At 47.3% G+C, this 24705-nt stretch overlaps 2 protein-coding genes across 7 annotated transcripts in view; one reads left to right on the top strand and one right to left on the bottom strand.

The window, feature by feature from the left end:
* Arsg (arylsulfatase G) overlaps positions 1-24705 on the top strand; it is a 132182-nt gene that overhangs the window by 11105 nt on the left and 96372 nt on the right. The window contains exon 2 of one of the 4 annotated variants that reach the window (XM_021176936.3): positions 2496-2805. The gene's annotated coding sequence lies outside the window, so the exon portion shown is untranslated. Of the gene's footprint in view, positions 1-2246; positions 2806-23071; positions 23153-24705 lie in introns of those variants that run through there. The other 3 variants (XM_029483074.2, XM_029483075.2, XM_085829447.1) reach the window with 3 other exon arrangements.
* Positions 2798-23305, bottom strand: Slc16a6 (solute carrier family 16 member 6). 3 transcript variants are annotated; one of them, XM_021176934.3, is made up of 6 exons: positions 22979-23305; positions 13530-13768; positions 10073-10216; positions 9094-9222; positions 5588-6403; positions 2798-4114 (listed from the first exon to the last, which is right to left on the bottom strand). In XM_021176934.3, the coding sequence occupies exons 1-6, from the start codon at positions 23221-23223 to the stop codon at positions 3864-3866; spliced, it is 1824 nt and encodes a 607-aa protein (XP_021032593.1). In that variant the 5' UTR covers positions 23224-23305; the 3' UTR covers positions 2798-3863. The 3 variants fall into 3 exon arrangements, with proteins under 3 accessions (XP_021032593.1, XP_029338932.1, XP_021032594.1); XM_029483072.2 differs by lacking the exon at positions 22979-23305 and adding an exon at positions 22247-22795; XM_021176935.3 differs by lacking the exon at positions 22979-23305 and adding an exon at positions 22669-22795.

Here is a 24705-nt window from a genome sequence, read left to right as displayed (position 1 = left end):
TTTAACATCGCACCATTTTAAACTCTTATAACTTTCTTTCTTTCCTTTTTTTGTTTGTTTGTTTCAAGACAGAGTTTCTCTGTGTAGCCCTGGCTGTCCTGGAACTCACTCTGTAGACCAGGCTGACCTCGAACTCAGAAATCCCCCTGCCTCTGCCTCCTGAGTGCTAGGATTAAAGGCGTACGCTACCACTGCCCGGCTCTTATTGCTTTCCTAAAAAAGCAGGTCTTAAGATGTAGCCCTGACTTGGCTGACCTTGAACTAGCAGCCATCCTCCTGTCCCCATCTTTCAGATGCTGGGATTACAGGTATGCATCACCCCAATGCCCAGATGTGATTATGTCTTAAAAAAAATGCATTTTGGTTTAACTTGTGTGCATGGCGGTGGAAAAGCACATATCCAATGGTCTGTATGGGTTGGCATCAGGACTGTTTGTACAAGTCGGTTCTCTTTTCCATTATGTGTGCTCTGGGGAGCAAACTCAGGTTGTTAAGCTTAGCTGAGCAATCTTGCTGGTGCACATGTGGACACACGGGGCAGGTATACCTAAATAGCGCACACATGCGCATGCGCCGGCGACCCCCCCCATCCCCCCACACAAAGAAAAAAGGAAAACAAATGAAGATTTTGGTGGTATTTACTTTTAATTCTTGTATATAGGCACCTGGGGCAGGAGGATCACCGTGAGTTTGAGGCTAGTCTGGATTATGTAGCAAAGGAGTAGGACTGTCTCAAAAACAAAGTAAAACAAAATCAAACAAACAGAAAAGAAAAAAAATGTCAGCCGAACATAGTGTGCGGGAGGCAGGGGTATGAAGTCTGTGGCTAGCCTATGAGACTCTGTCTGAATAAATAAATGAGTAGTTTTAGTGTTGTGCAGAGGGTACGTGTCAGGGGAGTGCTCAGACAAAAGGGACATTTATATCACGCCCCACCAAGGCTCGGAAGCCATCTTGGAAAAGGATGTAAGACCCAGGGGTGAGGAAGGACCAGAGCAAAGGCCCTGGCTCTGTGGCTGCCCGTACAGGATCAAGCTGGTCACCCTTCCAGCACGGATGGGGAGGTGCCCACAAGTCCCCAGCTTAGCTGAGGAGCTACTGACAGGCAGTGGAAGGGAGAGCTCTGTCTTCTTTAATGGTGTGTGGACTCTGGTAGGTCCACCTTGCTTCATGTACATAACTACACAGATTAGACTCCTTAGGTTACAAAGCAACATCATCAACAACAAAAGGAAGAAGGAAGGAAGGAAGGAAGGAAGGAAGGAAAGAAAGAAAGAAAGAAAGAAAAAAATAAAAAAAGAGAAAAGCCAAGGATACAGTAGGGATGGGAGGGAGGTGGGGTAGGTCTGGGAAGACTTAGGAAGAAGAGAGAGGGGCTGATATGAACAAAAATACTATCTTTTTCTCAAATAATTAAGAAAAATGTATTTTTAAAAAATTTCTGATCATTTTTCTGTTTCCTGACTCTGGACAAAGAAGAAGAAATCGCTGCATTGCCCATGCCTTGAGAATCATTGTGTGTCCTGGGGTAGCTCCAAGATTTTGCAGTTTCTGAGATCAGTAAAAAGCACTTTATACAGAAGAACACCAGACTCTTTAGATAAAAAGCCGTAAATTTATTGTAAATCCCTAAGTACCAGGATGTCACTCATACAGAACAGAGCAGTGATCCTGTAGTGGTATTTCTTTTTTCCTTCCCAACATTTGCACCCCGTCCACCCCCCCCCCCCCCGATTGTTCACATACTGAAATTGGCATACATTTCCCTGTCTCATGCAGTATACAGATTGAACTTAAAGAGTTGATCCCTCAGAAATCAGTTACAAATATTAAATCGTCTCGAACATTCGTAGTACAAAATAGCTTTTAAAGTGCTGAAGTCACATACATCTGCAAACCTGCCCAGGAGCCTAAACTAAAGCATTGCTCAGGGGTGGGGGAGGGGTCCCACCGAGCTTGGCTACATCCATCCCATTTCAGGTGCAGTCTGCTTTTTTTTTTGGACAGACACGTTTTCTTTCGTCCTGTCACTCACCCTCCCCAAAGTTTTACAGATTGTCCTATTTCTATGGCTGATAAGATGCTGTATTGAATGTGGCAGGTGGTGATGAGCCACACCCCCTTCGTCTCAGTGCAGAGAAAAAGATTCAAGCTTCTGTGTGTACCTGTAACCAGACTAGGCTTGTTCTACGTTTCCCCCTGAGTTGTCCTTAACGGTAAAGATGAAGAAAGGTAGAGCAGCAGGCATCGGCCGCCCTGTCGGGGAGATGCCATCACACAGGCGAGGAAGCAGACCCCCTCACCCTCACACTGCCCCCTTTGTAGAGATCTGCTAGAATGCAGAACTCTACACACACATGTAGTGTAACTCACCAGCAGCAGTGACCAGGTACCACCCGGTACCCATGGCAACTTAGGGCAATCAAGTTCTACGGAAGATGGAAATTGCAACTTGTAACTCAGTGATGGTGACGTCTGCGTTTCTCCCATTTCAGATGAATGAAGAAAGGCTTCAACAACAGTTACAGATCGAATAACAACAACAACAACAACAACAAAAAATACCACTGGAAATGTTCCAACAATCCAATGAAATATAATTCTGATCCAAGAAGATCCTCAAGTATTCTTAGCTGATATATGTAAAAGCTGAGGCAATTTGTCGTCTGTTATCCCCCTCCCCTTTAAATAGCACAGCATTGCCTTTAACAACACCTGAAGAATCATTACAACTTGGGCTGTGGAAAACTGACATTATGAGACCAGAAAAGCTCTCTGAAGCATTTAAAGAGCTGCAGAACAGAGGTAAAAATATGTTGTGCATACCTCCAATCACCTTTTATTTATTTTGATTATTAGATTATATTTTTACATTTAAATATTTTTGTGTGTATCTGTGTGCAGGCACATGCATGTCATAGCATGTGTGGAGGTCAGAGGACAACTCACAGAAGTTGACCTACTGTGTGGGTCCTAGGAATTGAACTCAGATTGTCAGACTTGGTGGCAGGCAACTTCACCTACTGAGCCATCATGCTGGCCCTTTCTTTTGATTGTTTTAATCATCCTAGAATAACTTAATAATAAATAGTGGTTTAAGTTAAAGACACAACAGTCATTTATTTCTTGCATTATGAAAAATAGGAAACATGGATGGAATTTATCATTTCTATTGAAATACTTGTGGTGATGGCTGGCCACAAAAAAAATAGCAATAATCTTCATGTTTATGAAGTTCAAGTTGTTATATGTGTTTAAATTTTTTGCATATTAATCAAATGCTTGGCTTTAAAGCATAGCTTCCTTTTCATGTGGTATTCGGAAAACCCAGAAGCCACGACTCGTCAATGTAAACGTTAGTAATCATTTTCAAATCGTTTAAAAATAATTCACCTGTATTTCTGAAAATCAGCAATGTCTTTAATGGTTCAAGATTGTGGGTTTTTTTTTTTTTTTTTGTCATTTTGGAATGGCCAATTAATTTCTGTGACTTGGGCTGGATGTCACTTTATAAAATAGTAGTTTTTATCACAGGAGCGAGTGCTTGTAACAGCAGTCTGTCAGTTCGTGGCATTGCTTTCGTGCTGGGGTGCCCCCCCCCCCCCAGGTCCTTCCGCTTATCTTTGTATTGCTACGGAACAGGGCTGGATTCCTGTATGGATAGGGTTTGGTTGTTTTGGTTTTGGCTTAAAGAACAAGCAAAAGGGACTGGAGGGGAAGAGACAGCTGCTGGCCCTGCTGTCAGACAGGCATTCCCTTCATGCAAGTTTGAAGGTGGGGGTCTAGTGGTTAGCGCCTACCCCTCCCTGTATCCCCAGGGGCTCCACTCCCAGGCGACATAGAAGCCACGACATGAAAATGCGTCACACAGGATCCATTTTCATATGAGCCCTGTGTTCACATTTCCCAAGATCCATTTCCAGAAAGTCTTCGGGTATGTCCTGTAACGCCTTCCCATGCTGCCGGTCTGTCTGGTTCTCACCTGAATGAGAATTCTGGCACAGGCCCTTTTTACAGGGTCTTACCAGGGCGAGGCACACAGCAGCCAGGCACATGCCTGCTGCGCAGGAGTAGAAGGCCCTGCTGTATATCTTGCTCTGGTCAACCAGTAGACCTGGAAGAAAACATTGGCACCGTTAGCAACATCACCACCACACACACCCTTACACTTGAACTCCCGTCCAACCCACAACTTCTCCATCTCTTAGGCTGACCTACCATCTTATTATTAATTAATTATTTAACTAATTAATTAATTAATTTTTGAGGCAGGGTCTTACACAGTAGCCCAGGCTGCCCTGAAACTCACTATGTTGCTCAACCTCATCTCAAGCCCACAGCAGTTAGCCAGCCTCCATCCCCCAGAGGCTGGGGTTACAGGCACGGACCATCACATTCTGCTAGCTTCCGTCACTGATTTTAATTTTCTGAAGGAACCATAGTCAAAGGCAGAAACCTGCTGGGCTGGAGGAAGAAATGGAGCACACAGCAGACTTCTAGCACCTACCAAAAGCAAGTTTTGAGTTACTGACCAGCTCTTCATGGGCTAAGTCCAGCCCATCGAGAAACAAGAAGGCAGGACTATTAGGCGCCCATTACTTTAACAAGCTAGTATTCTTATTTATTTATTTCGGTTTTTCAGTGACAGAGTTTCTCCGTGTAGACCAGGCTGGCCTTGAACTTACAGAGAACCATCCACCTGTCTCTACCTCCCTAGTGCTGGGATTAAAGTCGTGTACCACCACTGCCGGCTTAACGAGCTTGTTTTTTTGTTTTTTTTTTTTTTTAATTGCTGGGTTTCTTTACCTTTGTTATAGACATCTAGGTAATTAGGGGGCAGAGAAAATGGTACTAAGTGATGGAAAGCCGGTTGCTTGGTTCTTCCTGTACATTCGGAACCCAGCATTCTGGGCGTCGAGGGCTCTGACTATTGATAATAAACTGTTGTTCTGTAAAAATTCACAAACTGCAGGGTAAATTTTAGCACTGCTGTCTCACTCTGCTCCAGGCAGTGTTCTCAAGGTCTCTTCTACCCTCTCCTCGCAGTGAATCCTCACAAGCTCGTGTTCCGAACAGAAAGAAGGGGTATGTTGTTCTTACTTCAGGAATCTTAACGAGCACAATTTCTAACCACAGAAATTATTGGTTTTTCTGAGACAGAATCTCACTATGTAGCTCCGCTCTGATGGGACTTGCTACATTAGGCCAGGCTTGGCCTTGAACTCACTGGGATCTACTTGCCTCTGCCTCTGGAGTGCTGGCATTACAGGTGTGTGCCACCAAGCCTGGCTGTAATCACAGAAAGTATCAGGGCATATCACAGCTAAGATATGAAACACGATTTGCCTCTACAACAAAGACGCCTTCTGTACTAACCAGGGAAACCATTGAGATGGCTCAGTGGGTTAGAGGCGCTTGCTGCCAAGCCTGAGGGTCTGAGTTCAAACCTCGGGACCCACATGGTGGAAGGAGAAAACCGACTCTCTCCAAGTTGTTTTCTGACCTCTACACGCATTCTCTGGCACATGCACCCCCCCACCCCCACCCTAGCCCCACTGACATACAAGGAAAACAGCAGTTTAGTCACCTGCCAGGGGTGGTCCCGCAAGCCCCGAGATGCTCTGAATGAAGACATAGACTCCAGCTGCAGATGACATCTTCTCGATCCCAACGACATCATCCTCCGCCAACATCGGGATGTGGGTCCCTCCTATGGTCCCAACCATGCTGCCAAAGAACACGCTACACAGCATGAGGCCCCAGAATTCGGTAGCGAAAGTGAAGGCGAACAGAGACACCGTCAGTAAAATGACGCAGATGAGTTCGATGTAGATTTTGCGAATGGGCTCCCTGTTGAGGACAAACCCAGCCCCGATCCTTCCGAACACTTCCGCAATGGCCATCGTCGACAGCAAAAACGCAGCGCGGTCAGGGTCAATGCCTAGACTGATACCCAAAGGAATGATGTAGAGGGAAGGCGCAAAGAAGCCCAGGGTGGCGAAGAGGCCGAACAACGCGTAACAAATGAAGCTTTTCTCTTTCAAGACTGAAAAGTCCAACAGCGGGGCTTTCATCTGGCTGTGCTTGGGGCTAGTCACCAGGGTCTGCTGTTGCTCAGCCCTGGTTTCCTGCTCTGTCTTCGCTTCGCTAGGCACATTTTTTGGTGAGGTAGTTAGTTCTACTCCTGAGTCGATGGAGTCTATTGAGGTCCGTGTTTTCTCGTTTTCAAGCATATACTGAACTTCTCTGCGGGGCTCCAGAGTGACTGCTTTCGGTGATTGCCCCGGCCCTTGGATAATAATTGGTCTTAGCAAGGCGCCGCAGACCATGATGTTCAGCTGCAGAAGGCCCACGAAGAGGAGGCTGTATCTCCAGCCAATATGCTCCTTCAGAGCTGTGATTGCTTGAAGAGACAGAAGCAAGGGGGGAAAAAATTCAAGGTCAAAGAACTGACTCCAGATCCAGCAGACAATAGCCAGGAGAAATGTGGATAAAGTTTTAGTAATAAATTCTGCTCAAAGTTAGGGCGAATGCAGACATCCTAGACTGTACTTTGGGTGGGGTAAGAAGAGGGGGAATGAATAAACGTATACTTGCATCCAGAGGCCAGAGGTCAATGCTGGGTGTCTTTCTTGACCGTTCTGTCTTGTTTTGAATGGAGTGATGGAGATTAAATTTAAGGCTTTTCTACCACAGAGCTACAACTCCAGCCTTTCAAAACAGACTTTCTCATTGAATCTGGAATTGGCAAGATTGGCTAGTCCCCAGGCTCCACCTGTCCCCACCTCCCTAGTACTGGGGATCCAGGCATGTGCCACCATACCCAGCTTCTTACACGGCTGCTGAGGATACAAACTCAGGCCCTCACGTTTGTGCAGCGTGGAGATGCCTCCCCATCCCCATACACCATCCTTTATTCTGATTTCTGGTGCATTTTATAAATGAGTAAAAAAAAAGTGCACAATTATTATTATATATGCCACAAAAAACTGTCAGCCCAGCTTTCCAAAAGAGCTTTGGGCAGTGGGATTTTCCAGGTTGAGGCCTAAGAATGGAAGATTTGTCTATAACCCACATTAAGGCTCAACAAACAATAGCCCACAGGCCAAATCTGACCCACTGAATAAAACTGGACTGGACAGGACTGGTTTGTGCGCTCATAGAGTCTGCGGATGCTTTTGTGCTGAAGCAGCAGAATCGAATAGTTCTAATACACGTATAATTCCCAAAGCTGAAAGGATCCCCAGGGCCAAGGACATATTAGTGGTAGAACACCTGCATGCAGCAGGCCCTGGATACCAGGAGGCTCAGATACCATGAAAATACAATAAATTTTTTTTATTACTATTTGACCTCTTATAAAGTAAGAGGCAGTCGTTTGAGATCCTCACTCTGAAGCATGCCTGTCTTTCTGAGCTCTGAAGCGTATCATTTCCATTTGCCTGCCTCTTTCTTTGGACACCAACCTAAGTCCCTAAGCATGTTTGCTTTGACACCACAAGCTTTCTCACTGTGTCCCAAGGACTGTCCACCCTGTCTACAGATGCCTGCAGGTCTCCACTGTGAACCTTAACTCAAAAGACATGTGTTTCTTATCCTGGCATTACAGGATATGGTGCTCCAGTTTCTACCTGAGTATGTCCTTAGCAACCTGGGCTCTTGCCTCTCTCACTGTGAACCCAGGGCGGAGGCTGCTGACCAGAAGTAGCTCAGAGACAGATGGAGAGCAAGCGTCTCCATCGTTAACAGTAAAACTAGACACCCCACCTCCTTAAAAAACAAAAACAAAAACCCAAAAAACCAAACCACTTTACTTTGAGATCTTACTAATTTTTATTTTATGTTTTTTAAAGCATGAGAACGTTTGCTTGCATGTATATCTATGTAACCACATGTATGCAGCGCCCTCAGAGGCTAGAAGAGAATACCAGCTCCCTCAGGTGCTGGGAATTGAACTTGGGTCTTCTTTCTGCAGGAGCACTCATCACTCTTAACTACAGTTCTGTGTCCAGCTCCTCATGTAACATTCCTTAAGTATGAACCAAGTGCCAGGAATGGTGCCTAGTGCCAGCTCAGGGCACTCACTGTTCATGGACTCCTTGTGTCAAGATTTTTTTTTTTTAAAGAAATGGAGAGATGGCTCAGTGGTTAAGGGCACTGACTGCTCTTCCAGAGGTCCTGCGTTCAATTCCCAGCAACCACAAAGTAGCTCACAACCATCTGGATTGGGATCTGATGCCCTCTTCTGGTGTGTCTGAGGACAGCGAGAGTGTATTCACATACGTAAAATAAGTAAGTAAAAATTAAAAAAAAAAAGGAAAGAAATGGAAATGGAGAGAATGGCAGCCATAGCTCAGCCTTTACCTACATTCAACAGCAGACGTGATTTCTCTGATTTTCTCTCTCTCCCTTCTGTGTGTGTGTGTGTGTTTGTGAGTGAACACACAATTGCCTGAACCACCTGAAAAGCCTCAGGTATCATAATACCTAACTCCTAATCACTTCTATTCGCAACCCTGCAACCCGCCGGAGAGAGCATCAGGCTGGGATGCAGTCCAGCGGTAGAATTTGCCAGCATGTATAAGGACAGGGTATGGCAGAGAACCCGGGAAAAAAGGAGGAGAGAAAGGAATGAGTCTGGAAGATTACCTACCCACTACTTACCTTTTCTTGTGCATTAACATTAAGTTAGGGAAATAAACCAGAGAGACAGTGTGGCTGTGAGATTCCTCACACGCACACAAGAGTGCTGATTTCGTTGGCATAACTTACGTCTACGTGGAATGAGCGTTTGTGGAAGGGGAGCAACAGTAATACAAATAGTCCCTATTACTAAATGCTTTAGGGATGATTTTTTTCATGTTTCAAGAAAGCCTTACCACTGAACATGTACCCGTTTATGTAAACTTGGACTAAGAATAAAGTGGTGTGGACTCCTGAAATAGGAGAGGAGGAGGAGAAGGATATCCTATAAATGGGGTGAAGAGAGAGCCTGGGACATCTCATGACAAGTTACCCACGCTGTTAGTACAGCAATAACATCAAGACTGGCTTCCCCGGTCCCCAGCTAATGAACCACCGTCACTCACATACCTGGTGCGAAAGCAAACACCGCGAAGCACTCTCCCGTAGAAGCGACCGCGGTGACTACTGAACGCCTTTTGTCAAAGTACTGCGACAGAATGGTCACAGTTGGGAGGAAACTAAAGCAGTACCCCAAACCTGTGGGGGGAAAAAATCAAAGGCCCGTGAGAACCAGACCTGGTGGGAGCCCGGAGGGCATGGTTAGAGAGAGCAGGGGGCTTTGTAAAATTCATGTTCTGGGAGCCAAGCCAATCATTCCGCAGAAAAACCATGGTAAAGAAAATGGACTTCACCTTCGGGCTGGAGTGTGGGGTAGCCTAGTTGGTAGCGTGCGTGCCTAGCATGCACAAAGCCCTGAGTTCAATCCCCAGGTTCTGCGTGAGATTGGGTGTGGCAGTGCATAGTTATAAGTCCAGCACCCAGGAAGGTCAGGAGTTCGAGGGTACCTGTGGCTACTGCATAGTCCTATGGAGGCTAGCCTGCAATGTATGAGGCTGTTGCAACCTTAAATAAACAAACAAATGAAGACACGCAGCTACAGTCGTGTAGGGAGCTGAGACGTTAGAACTGAGAACCGTTCTCTAGAACTCCCCAAATTTGTACAATTCATAGTAGAATAAATTATCCAAAGTAATTTTTAGGTAGTATTTGTATGTGGAAATAAGTCTTTCTCCTTGATTTTTATTTTTTTATTTTTTATTTTTTGGGACATGTAACTCAGGCTGGCCTCACACTCATGATCTCCCTGCCTGAGCCTAATCCTCAAGTGCTTAGATCACAGGCCTGTGTCACCCGCTCTGGCTGACTAAGGCTTCTGATGTGTGCAGAGCTCTATACAAAACTTAAAGTATGCAAACTGGGGCACACGTATATATCGCCTACCATCAATGTCTTCTCAGACACCCCTCAAGACCGAGTCCAGCACAACACTGACCGGCGCTGACGTGGCGCACGCATGCGCAGAACGGAGCGGAGGCGAGGCACTCACCCGAGATTATCCCTATGGAGATGTACATGTGGTAGACCCTTTGGGAGAAGGAGGCGGCGATCATTCCCAAGCTGATGAGCAACCCGCCTGCCATCACCACCAGCCGATGTCCGAAGCGGTTGCTCAGGACTGTGGAGAGGGGAGCTGTGAGGGAAAGGGACAGAGAAAGACCTTTGACCTCGGGTTTCTGTGCCGGTTTTCACTGCGGTTCCTTCCCACACATTGTGAACTTCAATGTACATCACAGGGTGATAAAAGAACCTGGGCTGTTTCCCGCAACGGCTATTGGTCGGGCCAGAGGTTATTTTACCGTTTGTTCAGATTCAAAGTGCAAAGGGCCAGTCCTGGAGAATCAAGTGTGCAACCCCAGCTACTTAAGAAGCTGAGGCCGGAGGATTGCAAGTTCAAGGCCTTCTTGGGCAAAAACTTAAAAAGAAGGCTGGGGTGGCAGCTCATGGGAAGAGCAGTGGCTACAGTAGCCGGACCCTGGTCTCAATCCCCCAGTGCTTTAATGACAAAGCAGTAAGTGGAAAGCCAGGGCCTGGGGTAGAACTTAGGTTAGAGCTTGCCCAGCATGAGCGTCTCGAGACCTTAGATTCTAGCATCTGTGAGGAAGGGTACATGAAATACATCTTTAGGTGAGCCATCTTTGCTCAATACAGAGTTGCATGTGCATTTATTTTGCTCTCCAGCCTACGCTGGCTCTCCTTAAGATCATTCTCCTAATAACTGTTTTTATTTTCTATCTCCACTGCTACCGATTCTTCTAAAAGAATCCTAGCTGTAGTCAAAGTCTACCTGGTTTCATTGGACTGTCCGGAAAATAACATGGGGTGAAAATAAGACACATTCCCGGGCATGTTCACTTAAAAGACAATAGCCACGGGACAGCTGATCGGGGCAGTGAGGAATCTTAGGCTGTTTGGCTTCTAAACACTCTGTCCCCGGGGACACTGAAATCTAGCAAATTCTTTCCCACTTACATTCGACTTAACACTGGCTGGAGTACACTAAGATAAGAGAACCACTCAGAGCTGGGTCAAAGAGGAACACACTAGACAGAAGGGGAGGGGAGGGGAGGCGAGGCAAGTCATTCTGTTGAATCAGTAGACACGTTACTGTTAGTTTACACAATGTAAACTTATATTTTTTTTAACTTCTAAAATTGCATGTATGGCCGAATGGTGATAGCACATCCCTTTTGTCCCAGCACTCAGGAGGCAGAGGCAGAGGCAGAGGCAGAGGCAGAGGCAGAGGCAGAGGCAGAGGCAGAGGCAGAGGCAGAGGCAGAGGCAGAGGCAGAGGCAGAGGCAGAGGCAGATGGATCTCTGAGTTCAAGGACCACCTGGTTTACAGACTTGAGTTTCAGGACATCCAGTGCTACCTACACAGAGAAACCCTGTCTATAAAAAACAAACAAAGCCAGGCGTGGTGGCACACACCTTTAATTCCAGCACTCGGGAGGCAGAGGCAGGCGGATTTCTGAGTTCGAAGCCAGCCTGGTCTACAAAGTGAGTTCCAGGACAGCCAGGGCTATATAGAGAAACCCTGTCTCAAAAAACCAACCAACCAACCAAACAAACAAACAAAAACCAGAAAAACTAAATATGTACACATGTATGTAGTATATGTATATGCATATGTGTAATGTATATATGTATGTATGTATGTATGTATGTATGTATGCATATGTCTGTGTATGTATGTATGCATGTGTCTGTATGCACATGTATATGCATGTGTATATACATATGCACATGTGTATATATGTATATATATCTACATATTCATGTATATATGTATATATGTGTTATGCATGTATCTGTGTATGTGTGTAGATGTTTGCATGTATGTGATTGTATATGTACCCATGTGTGTGTATGTTTATTTATGTGGGAGCACCAGTGGAGCTGGAGGACAACTGTGGACAAAGTGGCAGTAGCTTCCCACCCCCATCTTATTTCATGCACTGGATCTGGGAGTACTGTACCACGATGAATCAGTAAAGTGTTTTGGGGAATTGGGTGATGGGATTCAGTGTCCCCTCAGGATAATATTTATAATTTTATAAGTGGGATTATAGCTTAGTGGTACATGCATGTTATATGTGTTCATGCCTATCATGCATGAAACTTGAAGTTTAGTTTCTGGTACCACAAAAACAAGGAAAAATACATGAATTATAATCTTATGGGGAATGTTTCTGGGACTCTCTGCTCCATAAGGAGACCCAAATCCATGGGTGCTCAGGTTCCTTACGCCCACACAGTATTTGCATATAACCTCCACCCATCCTCCACATACTTACATCATCTCCACACCATTTACAATCCCTAACTGAAGGCCATAGCACACAAACAGTTGTTACACTATGCTTAGGGTAGAATAATGAGCGTCACAAGGAAGATGTCTGGCTGTGTTAACCGTGGTAGACCCAGCAATGGTCAAAGGCCCTGGGACATTTTCAGCCTGACTGGTTGAATCTGTACGTGAAGCACCCTGGGATACAGGGTTGACTGTCCACCCTTACACACCCCATCTTTCCTGTGTTCGCACTGAACCCTTTCTGTTCTGTTTCTTCAGCATGTCTCTATGAGCCCAGAGCCTTAGCATGCTAAATGAGTTTCCTTTTTAAAAATACAGAGGAGCTGGAGAGGTGGCTGAGCAATTGAGAGCCCTTGGCTGGCCTTCCTCAGGATCCGTTCAACTCCCAGCACCTACTCAGCAAATCAAAACCATCTCCTCTATACCTCCAGCTCCAGGGAATCCTGTATCCTCTTCTGGCCTCTTTTTTCCCCAGGCACACCAGTGGTGCACAGACATACATGCAGGCAAAGCATTCTTAATCATTAGAAAAATGCTTCATGAATTTTCATGTTATCCTGGCTCAGGAGCCACTCTGAGTTGACTCCGTGTGGCTCCATTTTTGGTGCATGTGCATTCAAAGCTAGGACCTAGGGAAGTCTGGGTGTTCTTTCTTAGCCAGTGGCTAGGTCCTTGGAGGACTGGGGTTTACCACTGTCTTCAAAGTGCTCTACAGGCCACAAGTATCATACATGCTATATGTATCTCACTTCCTTCTTTGTGGTGCTGGGAATCGAACTTGGGGCCTTACATGTGCCAGGCAAGCTTTCTCCCACTGAACTGCCTCCCAAGCTGCAGGCAGTACGTGTCTAAAATGTGTGTTGGACTACAGAAAATACATCTGACAACCATGGCTTTTTCTTCACTGTTGCCTAATTCTTGCTGGTCCCCAGCCTGCTAAAAACCACATTCCTTAATTGATGCTAGACAGTCTAACAGGACAGGTGAGAGGATGTATCACAGGTCCAATGACAACTGTCAGGTAGGCGGGCAGACTAAAAGGACCAGATAGTGCGCAGGCTAAGCTGTACAGACAATATACTGGCATGTAAATGTTAGCACAAACACACATGGATATCACCCATGTACTCACCTGTAAATGTTAATACAAATACACATATTGATATTATCCATGAGATCTTGCTATTGGATTCGTCAAAACTGTCCATTAAGTCATTGAAGAAGACACCAAATGACTTAATGATGCCATAGGTGAAGACTTCAACGAAGAAAAAAGAAACAGCTACTGCCCAGCCCCATCCTCCGTCAGGCACTTGGGTATACACATTGGCTCTGGCACAAAGCTTCGAGTTCTTTTGGGTCATTCTTGATCTGCGATAAAAACATGAGAAAGAGAATCAGAGTAATCATGTAAGAGCTGATCATTTTCCTGTCTTCTCTTCTTCTCTGTCTCTTTTGTGAGGTGGGGTCTCATGTAGCCCAGGCTGGCCTCGAATTTGAACTCATGTATGCAAGAATGATCACTGCTGGTTATCAGTGCTGTCTCACATGAGTGCTGGAATTAAAGGCCCATGCCACCACAGCCAGCTGATTCTCATCCTATTTAGCAAACATATCTGACAAGAACTACTTATTAAGTACTTAAATCATGTAGAATTAGTATAGATTTATACAGTTTTATATCTATACAATATTTTATACTATACACGGGACCCGCAAAGAGTCTGAACATGAGACTTTTCTGTCATAATTAAAAGTGAGAAAAACCATAAGCAAAAACACAAAGAGCCCAAGCAGAGTACTTGAAGGTTCTCTGAAGGATGAAGAATGTTCACCAGACCAAGCATGGATGCTGATGTCAAAGAATATAGATTAGGTAAAGAAAACAAATTGGAACCAGGTGCTGTGACACACACTTTTGATCCCAGCATTTGGGAGGCAGAGGCAGGTGGATCTCTGAGTTTGAGGCTAGCCTGGTCTACAGAGTTCTAGGAAAGCCAGGGCTACATGGAGAAACCCTGTATCGAAAACAAAACAAAATAATCAATCAATCAATCAATTGGCCTTGAGGCATGCTTATAGGGAGGGAAGCCCAACACGGGGAGACTTGTCCAGAGCCTTCCATGTAGCAAGCACTTGAGACTTCCCACTCATGTCTACCTAGTATCAAGTCATCCACTCAACCCTTTTAGCTCAGTAAACAGCATCCTGTTTGGTGTCCCACGTAGAGGTATCTTCATGGACAGAAGGCAATTCTCCGTGAAAACATTGAGTTTTTCTGGATGTAGATTTTGCTCCTCCAAGTTGGTCACCAGGAGCGAGTTAATTTCAGAAGGCATGACAAATACTTAACACAGGCTAAATGGGGCATTACAGGCCTGCAAGGGCCTGAACATGTGAACCTAAGGGGGTCACTCCTGATCTCATTATGCTTTCCTCTTTAGACTTCAACAGGGTGAGAGTAGCGCCAAGCCTCAACACAGCTAAGTGAAAGACTCTAGTAGCCTCTTCAGTCACAGAGACTTTCAAAATGGTCATAGACATGTTTAGCCGAACGAAGAGCAGTGGGACCTCTCCTGATAAATGAATCCAGAGTGTCAGACCTCCTATTGGCGAGGATTCTTGCTGGGGCATATACGTAACAAGTTCAAGGCCAGTCTGAGCTATAGGAGACCCTGTCTCAAAAAAGAATACAAAGCCGGGTGGTGGTGGCACACGCCTTTAATCCCAGCACTCGGGAGGCAGAGGCAGGTGGATTTCTGAGTTCGAGGCCAGCCTGGTCTACAGAGTGAGTTCCAGGGCAGCCAGGGCTACACAAGAGAAACCCGATCTTGAAAACAAAAGAAAACAAACAAACAAACAAACAAAGAATACAAAAACCACTCTCCCCCTAAAACCAACCAACCAAACAACGAAGAATTGATGGTATCATTGCACACCAGTCATTTTCCAGGTATTTACATAGTCCTTCTGATATTAGGTGGCCACAGTCACATGACTAAGGCATCAGGCAAAGATGTTTCTTTGCTTTGGTTTTACAGTACTGAGCTTGGCAGGGCCTTGCACTCCTAAGGCAGGGACTCTGTCTCAGAGCTACAGCCCCACACTGCTTTTTCATCCTGACACAGTCTTGATAAGCAGGCAGGACTTAAACTTGAAATTCTCCTGCCTCACCTTCCCAACTGGCTGAGATTATATAAGTTCTAAAAATAACAACAACGACTCCCCCCCCCCAAAGTTAGTATGTATGCAGCAGACTTGTGAGTTTTAATTTAAAAATGAATTTGGCATTGGGGATTTAGCTCAGTGGTAGAGTGCTTGCCTAGGAAGCACAAGGCCCTGGGTTCAGTCCTCAGCTCTGGGAAAAAAAAAGTGAACTTAAAAATTAGTTCTGTGGCCAAGCGGTGGTAGCATACACCTTTAATCCTAGCACTTGGGAGACAGAGGCAGGCAGATCTGAGTTTGAGGTGAGCCTGGTCTACAGACAGAGTTCCAGGATAGCCCTAGGGCTATACAGAGAAACCTTGCCCAGAAAAGCAAAGCAAAACAAACAAACAAAAATAATTCTGTGAGGCTGGAGAGACTGCTCAGTGGTTAAGAGCACTGGCTGCTCTTCTAAAGGACCTAGGTTCAAGACCCAGCACTCACATGGCAGCTCACAACTGTCTGTGACTCCTGCTTCAGGGGATCCGACATACATGCAGGCAAAATACCAATGTACATAAAAAGTAGAAATAAATAAACTATAAAAGAATTCGCCGGGCAGTCGTGGCGCACACCTTTAATCCCAGCACTTGGGAGGCAGAGGCAGGTGGATTTCTGAGTTCAAGGCCAGCCTGGTCTACAGAGTGAGTTCCAGGACAGCCAGGGCTATACAGAGAAACCCTGTCTTGAAAAAAATAATAATTCTGTGGATATGTGTGTGCCCATGTGTCAGGGCATGTGTGTCGAAGTCAGAGGACAACTTTCAAGAGACAGTTGTCTCCTTCCATCATGTAAGTCCTGAGGATCGAAGGCAGGTCGACAAGCTTGGGAAAATGTAAACACCTCATGGCTCCTAGTTCACAAATCTTGAACGGTGATGTATCTAACCTACAACGCATTCATCCTATTATTTCCCACAGCGGTCTGTATTTTGAAGGAGCTAAACCCTCATTTTTTCATACTCTGGCCCTGTTAAATTTTTGGCCAAGTGGAACAGGGCTTGGGATGCTTTAAGAGGCCGGTGCCCTTTGCAGCAAAGGTCTTTTCCTGTTGTGCCTCATACCTGAGAATGAAGGAAAAGGCAGCCAAGGGCTGGGAAAGAGCTCCAGGATGTAGTCAGGACAGCTGCAGCACAGTGGTTAGTGTGCCCGACATGGGAAGCATTCGATCCATGACGGGAGTCAGGAGTCTGCCAACAAGGGAGGTCTCCACAACCCTTCTCCTTCATCAATCTTTCCAAAGTCGCCCTGAAGACAGGCAGTCGGGGCAGAGGAGTGCGAACAGCAGCCAGCTGTGGTTTAAAAGTACTTCCCAGTGTTGGCCTTGGGACAGTGGTTTTCCCTGGGGAAGTATGCTGGTGGAAGGGAGGCCGTAGAGGTGGTGAGCCTGCAGCCTTGTCGCTTGTGTGAGTCTGTCTACTGAACCTTCTCCTTGGTGAAACTCACAGGTTCCTCCTGGCTAAAAAATGAATCTATTGGCAACACTGCATTGCTGGGTTTGTGTGTGTATATGTGTGTGTGTGTTTCAATCACTCGTCTCTCTCTGAAGGAAGCAGTCTAACGAACCAGATTTTCTATGTGCCCCGTTATCAGACCCCAACCTATCTTGCAGAGCCTTTTTTCTTCTGATTCTTGACTCACCTAGTCAGAAAAGGCTCCTGGTGGCTCTTGTGGTCTCCAGCTATCCTACCTGTTACTGTGTCATTCCTCCAAGCTGCATGCAGTCTCTGCAGCTGCTGTTGGCAGCCTCCACACCCCTGCTCCTTTTGGTCCCCCTTTCCTGTCAGGCTTCCTCTGATAAACTCAACTAATGTGGTCTCATCCTGATGTGAGAGGAATCCCTGAATGGGTAATTGTTTACTTTCACAAATCTGTCCTCTTGGCTTAATCTGTCCTTTTATGTCACCTCACACCTAGCTTTTATCTTTCTTTCTCGTGAGACAGATCTTACTAGCTCTGGCTGTTCTATCCAGGAACTCACTATGTAGACCAGGCTGGCTTCTAACTCAGAGATCCATCCTCCTGCCTCTGCCTCCTGAGTGCTGGGAAGAAAGGTGTGTGCCACCACATGGGGGAAGTTTCTAGCCTCCGTCCTGATGAAAGTTCTGTATTTTATTGGATGGGTGCAACCAAACTGCAAGTGTGGTTTGCGCTGAACTGAAGTCCCTGCCATCACCAGAAGGTGTGTCGAGACAACCTCCAAGTTCTGCTTGCAGCTGCTCACACTATTGAAAAAGCCCGGTAGTGCTAGGAACACTACCTATAGCACTTCCTATTGCCTTCAAATGAAATTAAAACGACAGGAGGTTTAGGCTGCAAGAGAGTCCAAAGTCAGCTTGTTCTCCTCATGGGCAAAACAGGGGAACGTGTCCAGGGAGGGAAAGGGTTTTGGCCCACACAGTCCAGAATCAGACTCTCCAAGCCAACTAAAGGCCGAAGAGGGAAGTAGAGCTTTCTATATTTATTATGAGGAAGTCTATTTTTTTTTCAAAGCACGTTTGCTTTTTTTGTGACAGTCTCACACAGCTACTATGGAGTGGAGGATGACCTTAAACTTCTGACCCTACTGCTTCTCTAAGCTCTCCCAAGTGCTGAGATTGTAGGCACTGGTCACCACACGTGGCTTGCATGATACTAGGGAGCCAGGGCTTCATGCATGTGAGGCAGGTACTCTAGCAACATCCCCAGCCTGGCAAAGCACTCTGCAAAAACATTTTTTTTTTAAAATCTACATTAACTTATTTATTTACATTTATGTCTCAGGGCAAGAGGAATGCATTCATGCCACAATGCTCACGTGTCTGTTAGAGACCAACCTGTGGGAGTTGGTTCCCTCCTTTCACCTGGTGGGTTTTACCTGCCTCCCAGCCCCAAACTACTCTTGACCTTGGACAGAGGTCTTGGACTGTTCAGCCACACAACTGTGTGACTTGAGGTAGTCACTTCCCATCTCTGAGCTGGCACTCCTCTTTAGAAGGGACCGGGGAATCTTTGTTGTTCTTTATTGAGACACCATCTTTCTATGGAGACCTGGCCATCCTGGAACTTGATGTAAATATAGACCAGGCTGGCCTTGAACTTGTAGCCATCTGCCTGGCCTGCCTCAACCTCCCAGGTGCTGGGATTAAAGGCACTCGTTCCCTCAGCTAGCAGAGACTGGAGAATCTCGAAGGCATCCTCCAGCTTTAACAGCTAATATTTTTGACTTTAGCATTTAACTCTATTCATCAGCTGATATGACTGCAGGCTGAACCTAGTGGGTGGCCCAAGGAAACCGGGCTAAGAGGCAAAGTGCGAGCTCTGGAAGGGTCTTAAGGGAGTGGGTGTGACGCAGCTGGACGTTAGATTTGGTCTATAACGCTGCCCAGAAGACACTGAACTGCTTCTATTTATTTACTGAGCCCCTTTTGGGCGATCAGTTTGCTTGCTTATGCTTTATGTCTGCGCCTCTCTGTTCTGGCTACAACCAAATACAGCTTTCACTACATTCATGATACAAACAAATCTGCAGCAATTCTCTTGTCTGGGATTAAAGGCACAAGCCAGCCACGCCCAACCAACAGAGGATGAAGGGAAACAAACCTTTCTACCTTCTTATTGGGATCATCATAAAGGGAAGATGGCCTCGCCAAGCCAACTCTAACATTTATTCCCATTACAAGCCTGGCACATCCTTCATCCTACCATGGGTGGCATTGAGATAAGACCACAGTGTGGAACAATAACAGAGTACAAGCCTTCCTGGAAGATAATATTGGCATGTTATAGCTAAGATCTCGCGTAAGAGCTTGGGCATGGTAGCGTGCTACCCAACATGCATGTAGGCATAAGGATCAGAAATTCATTCAAGGCCACCCATGGCTATAAGCAAGTTTGAGCCAGTTTGGGCTGCATGAGACCCTATTTCAACCCTCCTCCCCGAGTGGAAAAGACTGTATGAGGCAGGCTACCTACAGGGCAATCAGATACTCTTCCCAGACTCAGTGCCTGCATAGCATTTTGTGTCTCACAGATGCTTGCTCAAAGTTTACTGAACAGTCTGGGCATTGTGGCCAACTCAGAAAACCGAGGCAGGAGGATTGCTAGGTTTTGGTTACACATCTATACTCTGTCTGAAAGAAAGAAAGAAAGAAAGAAAGAAAGAAAGAAAGAAAGAAAGAAAGAAAGAAAGAAAGGGAGGGAGGGAGGAAGGAAGAAAGGAAAGAAGGAAGAAAGAAAAGCAAAGCAAAGCTAAAGTCCAGCCTGGACTACAGTCCTGTCTCCCTTCTCCTCCACCTCAAAAAGCAAAAAAACAAAAACAAAATACAAAAACAATCAAAGGAAATAAACACTAACAAGCAACAGAAACAAAACTAGTTCTCTTCAAAGTTTACTAAACAAAATAAGAGACTTGGGGGTGCCCCCAAAACAACACACAGCTCATGCCTTTTAAAACGAGGAAGTGTCTGACTGCAGAATAAGCAGTTTGCTTAGCTCTTCCTCCTGCCATTTAACCAGCAGGCCACTGGGCTCTACAAACCGTCACACTGTGTACAAAGCAACTGAGGCCCAACCTTTCAACTTGGCGACTCAAAGGCCTCCACAAATTACAGACTGGGAAAGCTACCAGTCCGTTTGGTTTTGTATCTGATGGGAAACACCTTGTGGGGCTTTAAATGGCAGAGCTGGTTAAACAACCTGATTCGTCTCCCGCCACAGCTTCACTTCTTGATGTTCAGTGTTCCCAACACATAGATTCTGAATCTAACTAGGTTCTGAGTCCAAAGCTTGTCCCCTAAGAAGAGGTAATCCCAAGGGATGGCCTTTGACCCTGACTGACTCTGAGTAAACCACCTACAGATAAGCCCAATGTGGGTTTATCTTCTGGGAACCCTTTGGGCAGTGGTTCCGGACTGGCAGAAATCTCCTGATGGCTAAATTGCATCTGTGAAGGCGATTTCTAGGTTTTTCCCCATTAGATAATTCTGTTAATTCTGAGTAAGCGCCTGCTGGCTTTTCACCCATGACCCCCAATGTCCTTCTGGTGGAAAAAAAAAAAAAAAGGCTGGGCAGTTTAGTGTATTTCCTAGTAGCTTTTGGTTACCCTCATGTCTCTGTCAAAAAAGAAAAAGGAGAGAATATAAAACAAAACAAACTGGAGTGAGGTTCTTTGCTTGTAGACCTATAGACAGCTACACTCAGGAAGCCAAGACAGGAAGTGGGCTGTGTGTTGAAGCTTCTTTACACAGTGAGTTTCAAGCCAGTTTGGGCTACAGGATAAGTCTGTTTCCCTGAGGGGGTGAAGGAAGCACGCCTTAAATGGGTGTCCTACAGGACTTGGAGATTTATAATTACCTGGGACATTCACTGCGATTTAATTTGTTGTAAGTATTTGGCAAAAAGACATAAAAGACACTGGATTATCATATAGTCTCTGGGGTTAGTCTAGGGTCAGTTCTGGGCGAAGTTCAAAAGACAAGCTTAGAAGGCAATGAGCTGGCAGCTGCTGGTGTCAGCAGAACAGAGGCACTGCAAAGCTCCTTCAAGATGTAGACCGGAGAATACAGCTTCTGACAAGTTGTCTCTAGCCTCAGTTGTCTGGACCAGTCTTCGTGTGTGTGTGTGTGTGTGTGTGTGGGGGGGGGGAGTTCGTTTGAATTCTCTCTATTAAAAAAAAAAAAAAACCTTCCCCCAACTCTAACCTGCTAAACGCCTCAGCCACGCTTGAATGAATCACTGGCTACAACCAATTCACCCGTTTTGCAAGACCATCGAGTTGAAACCCAAGCCCCTAATTTAAGTGTCTTCCTCTGGAGTTCCACTGAGGAAAAGTTCTGGAAACCGCAGAAGGAAAACTCAGGGCCAGTGGTACTCATTAAGACCAGTTTTCCACTTGACTGCATCGTTTATTTACATACTGTCAGTTTCTATCTTTGACGCTGCCGCTGGTCCCTTAATTACCAGGAAAGGTGTTTCACCACTGTATTCTCCCCAACCCCCGAGCCACCTAACAGTGCTTGGCACACGGGAAGACCTTAGCATAGGAACTGGCATTTTCTTGTAGCTAGACACTCATCAGTATGGTTTGTAAAAAAAACAAAACAAAACAAAACAAAACAGTCAGATCACCAGAGGCTGAAATCTCAATCCTAAAGTAGAAATCCCCTTCCCGTCAAAAGCAGCCGGCACAGTGCCCAGCTGTACAAACCACCAGCTTCCAGGTTAAGGAGTTGTAATGGGTTCCTCAATTCCTACGATCTTGCCCCCTACCCTGTTGTTCGATGACATTTTTACACTCCATCTGGCAAACTTCTATCACTTGTCTGCTGAGGTGCAGGGATTGAAAACAACCCAGAAGGAAATTAACCTATTTCCTCTGTAAAATCATTCTCCCCCACGCCTGGAGCCGTTCAGCTGCACGACACTTTGCTGCCGCTGGTAGCCCGGCGGACCTTGGAAGTTGTGCGGGACCGACCAGCAGGCAGCGAGCGGGTGACAGTGCAGACCGGCAAGGTGTGGGACCCACGCTCCGAAGGGAAATCTGTCTCTCTCCAGGACCGCCCTGGGGAGGGGGGTAATAGGGATGGAGACCCGGAGTTCCACTTTTCCCTCGCGCTGCCTCAGTGGCCGCCTTGGGTGCGCGCGCGAGCCCGGGGAAGGAAGGTACCTCTCTGACATTTCGCTCTGGTGACGCGCCGGCAACTTCATGAGGAAAATCCACAGAGGGTCTGAGACGGTCGCCGGACTCGCCTCACAGCCTGGCTCCTTTCACCCCGGGTTGGGGACGATCAAAGGCCAGGGCACCCTTTAAGGTATTTCCTGGAACCCATCTATACTTAGGGTCATGGACATTCAACTCTCAGCTGCCCACAACTGCCCGAGCGCGTCATCTCAGTGGCCCCGAACACTCCCAACTGTCAGAATATTTTTCGGATTAACCTCTTCAAAATGTTAAACTGTTAAGTGCTTTCCTCCTCCCCGCCCTTAAAAAAAAAAGGCCCCAACACATATTAAAAAACAAACAAACAAACAAACACCCATACCCCACAATCAAACTTTTAAGCGTGTAAAATAATAAAACCAACTCACCAAGTTAGAAGGGAAGAGAATAAACCCCAAAAGGCACCCAATAAGGCGGAGGCTGGGCCTCCGGAGCCTTCTTATAAACCGCTCCGTAACATGAGAAAAAGGTTTAACCCCTTAGGGCGTGGGCCAGAGTCTCTATCAAGTTGGCTCCGGGCGGGGAGCCTGGAGTACCCTGGCCCCCAACCCACGCCAGCCTCGGCCACCCGAGCCACACCCTCCCCCCGCCCCCCAACCCTGTCGCCTCCTCCCGGGCCGTGCGTGCCGCCGCCCGCGCCCCGGCCCCGCTTCTCTCTGCCTATCTCTTATCCTATACCGGCTGCAGCCGGTCTCCGCCGGCCTCGGGGGCGCGCCGCCGACCATGTGCTGGGAGCGCCGAGCGCCTGCAAGGAGGGGGCCGGCCTGGTGCGCGCGCGCGGGCCCACGTGGATCGGGGCCGCGCAAGGCACGCGCCCCGCCTGCCGGCTGCCTGGGCTGGGGGTCACGGAAGGTAACCGCGCTGTCATCGCGGGTCGCCCATCCCCGCCGACGCCTCTGGGGTCCTTGGCCCGACGCCCTCATCCCCTCATCCGCGCGTGCCCGTGTGATCCCGGCCCGATCGGACCCCCGCACTTAGCTGCAGTGCGAGCGGGAGCGCGATCGAGCCCGGGGCGACCGAGTGCGCCCCTGCACCCCTTCTCCGAGCGCAGCTCCCGGGTCCGCCCGCGCCCTGAGGATTTGGGGAGCCAGTGAGGAGGCTGGCGGGGGGGGGGGGTTGGGAGGGCAGGGGAGGCGCGCGTTTGGGCTGGTCCCGCGCGTCCCTGGTCCCGGACTGAACAGGTTCCTTCCAGTTTGGGTGTGAGCGGAGCACGCGCGGGATCCGGAGTTCCTCCTCTAGAGACCACTTCCCCTCCCCAAATTTCGTCAACTCGCGCGCCCCGCCAGTTCCCCTTCCGGGCATGCGGGGGGAAGTGCCGCAATGGGCCCTAAGGAGCCCGCGGCCGGGTTGCTGCCGGTGCACTGTCGTGTTCCCCCGCCTCCCCTCCCCGGGCTGCCTTGTTTGCAGCCGCAGCAGCCACCAACCGCCAGCATCCGTGCTGCGCGAAAGAGATGGGAGAAGCCTGGCTGAGTCAGCATCTCCGCTTCTCCGTGCGCGCGCACCCGCCTAGGCGGGAGGCGGCGTGAGCACAGGTGCACAGCAGCCTTAACCCCCAGGAGGCTTCTGTGGGGAATCGAGACCCCCCAAACCTCCAAGCCCCTTGACCCCAAGGTCACTATGAACTAAATGGATGCTTCCGGAGAAGCCCGAGTTATTCCTGAGGACAGCGCGTGTCTGAGGATTAGGGACTGTTCAGAGCCAGAGGGGGCGCAAAGTTGGTTTCCTGGACTCCATCTCACACCTCTGGAGAAAAACTGGGTACTGCCTCACAGCAAAGGCCGTGTTCCTCTGCATTTCCCCCGCAGACTTAGGCAACCCACGTTGCTTGGTTGTGGTTCAGAGATTGTCTTTCTGATGTTAGAAACTGCAGAGAACCTACTTTGGGAGTGTGCCTGAAGGGTCGCCACCGGGAGGAGCACCCGTTCAAAATTTTAATAAAAACCTTTCCTTGCTCTGTCATTTTCCTCACGATTTGGGAATGCAGTCACCCAGTGCTGTCAATAGGCTCTGGTGTGGCTAAGTGAGGAGGCAGGTGTATTGGTGCAGAGTGTATTACTCTGGTCACTGTAGTCCAGCCAGGCTACCACTGAATAATAGCTGGCAAATTCGTGGGAATAATTAAACCTTTCCCCCATCCCAGACAGGTGTAGTCCACGCTGGCTTCAAACTTGTATTTGACCCCCCCCAAAAAAAAATCCTGATTTGTTTGTTTTTAAAAAACACAATCTCACCTGTCTCAGTATCCAAAGTGATGGTATCGCAGGCTTCTTTCTTTTTTCTTTTGTTTTTTTTTTTTTTTTTTTCGAGACAGCTTTGTAGACCAGGCTGGCCTCGAACTCAGAAATCCGCCCGCCTCTGCCTCCCGAGTGCTGGGATTAAAGGCTTGCACCACCACCACCTGGCGC

The sequence above is a fragment of the Mus caroli genome, unplaced genomic scaffold (assembly GCF_978045245.1).
Source record: "Mus caroli unplaced genomic scaffold, Mus_caroli_1 scaffold_13, whole genome shotgun sequence".
In the NCBI taxonomy this organism is placed as follows: domain Eukaryota; kingdom Metazoa; phylum Chordata; class Mammalia; order Rodentia; family Muridae; genus Mus; species Mus caroli.
The sequence above is the reverse complement of the archived record's forward strand: the minus strand, read 5'-3'. Positions and strand labels throughout refer to the sequence as shown.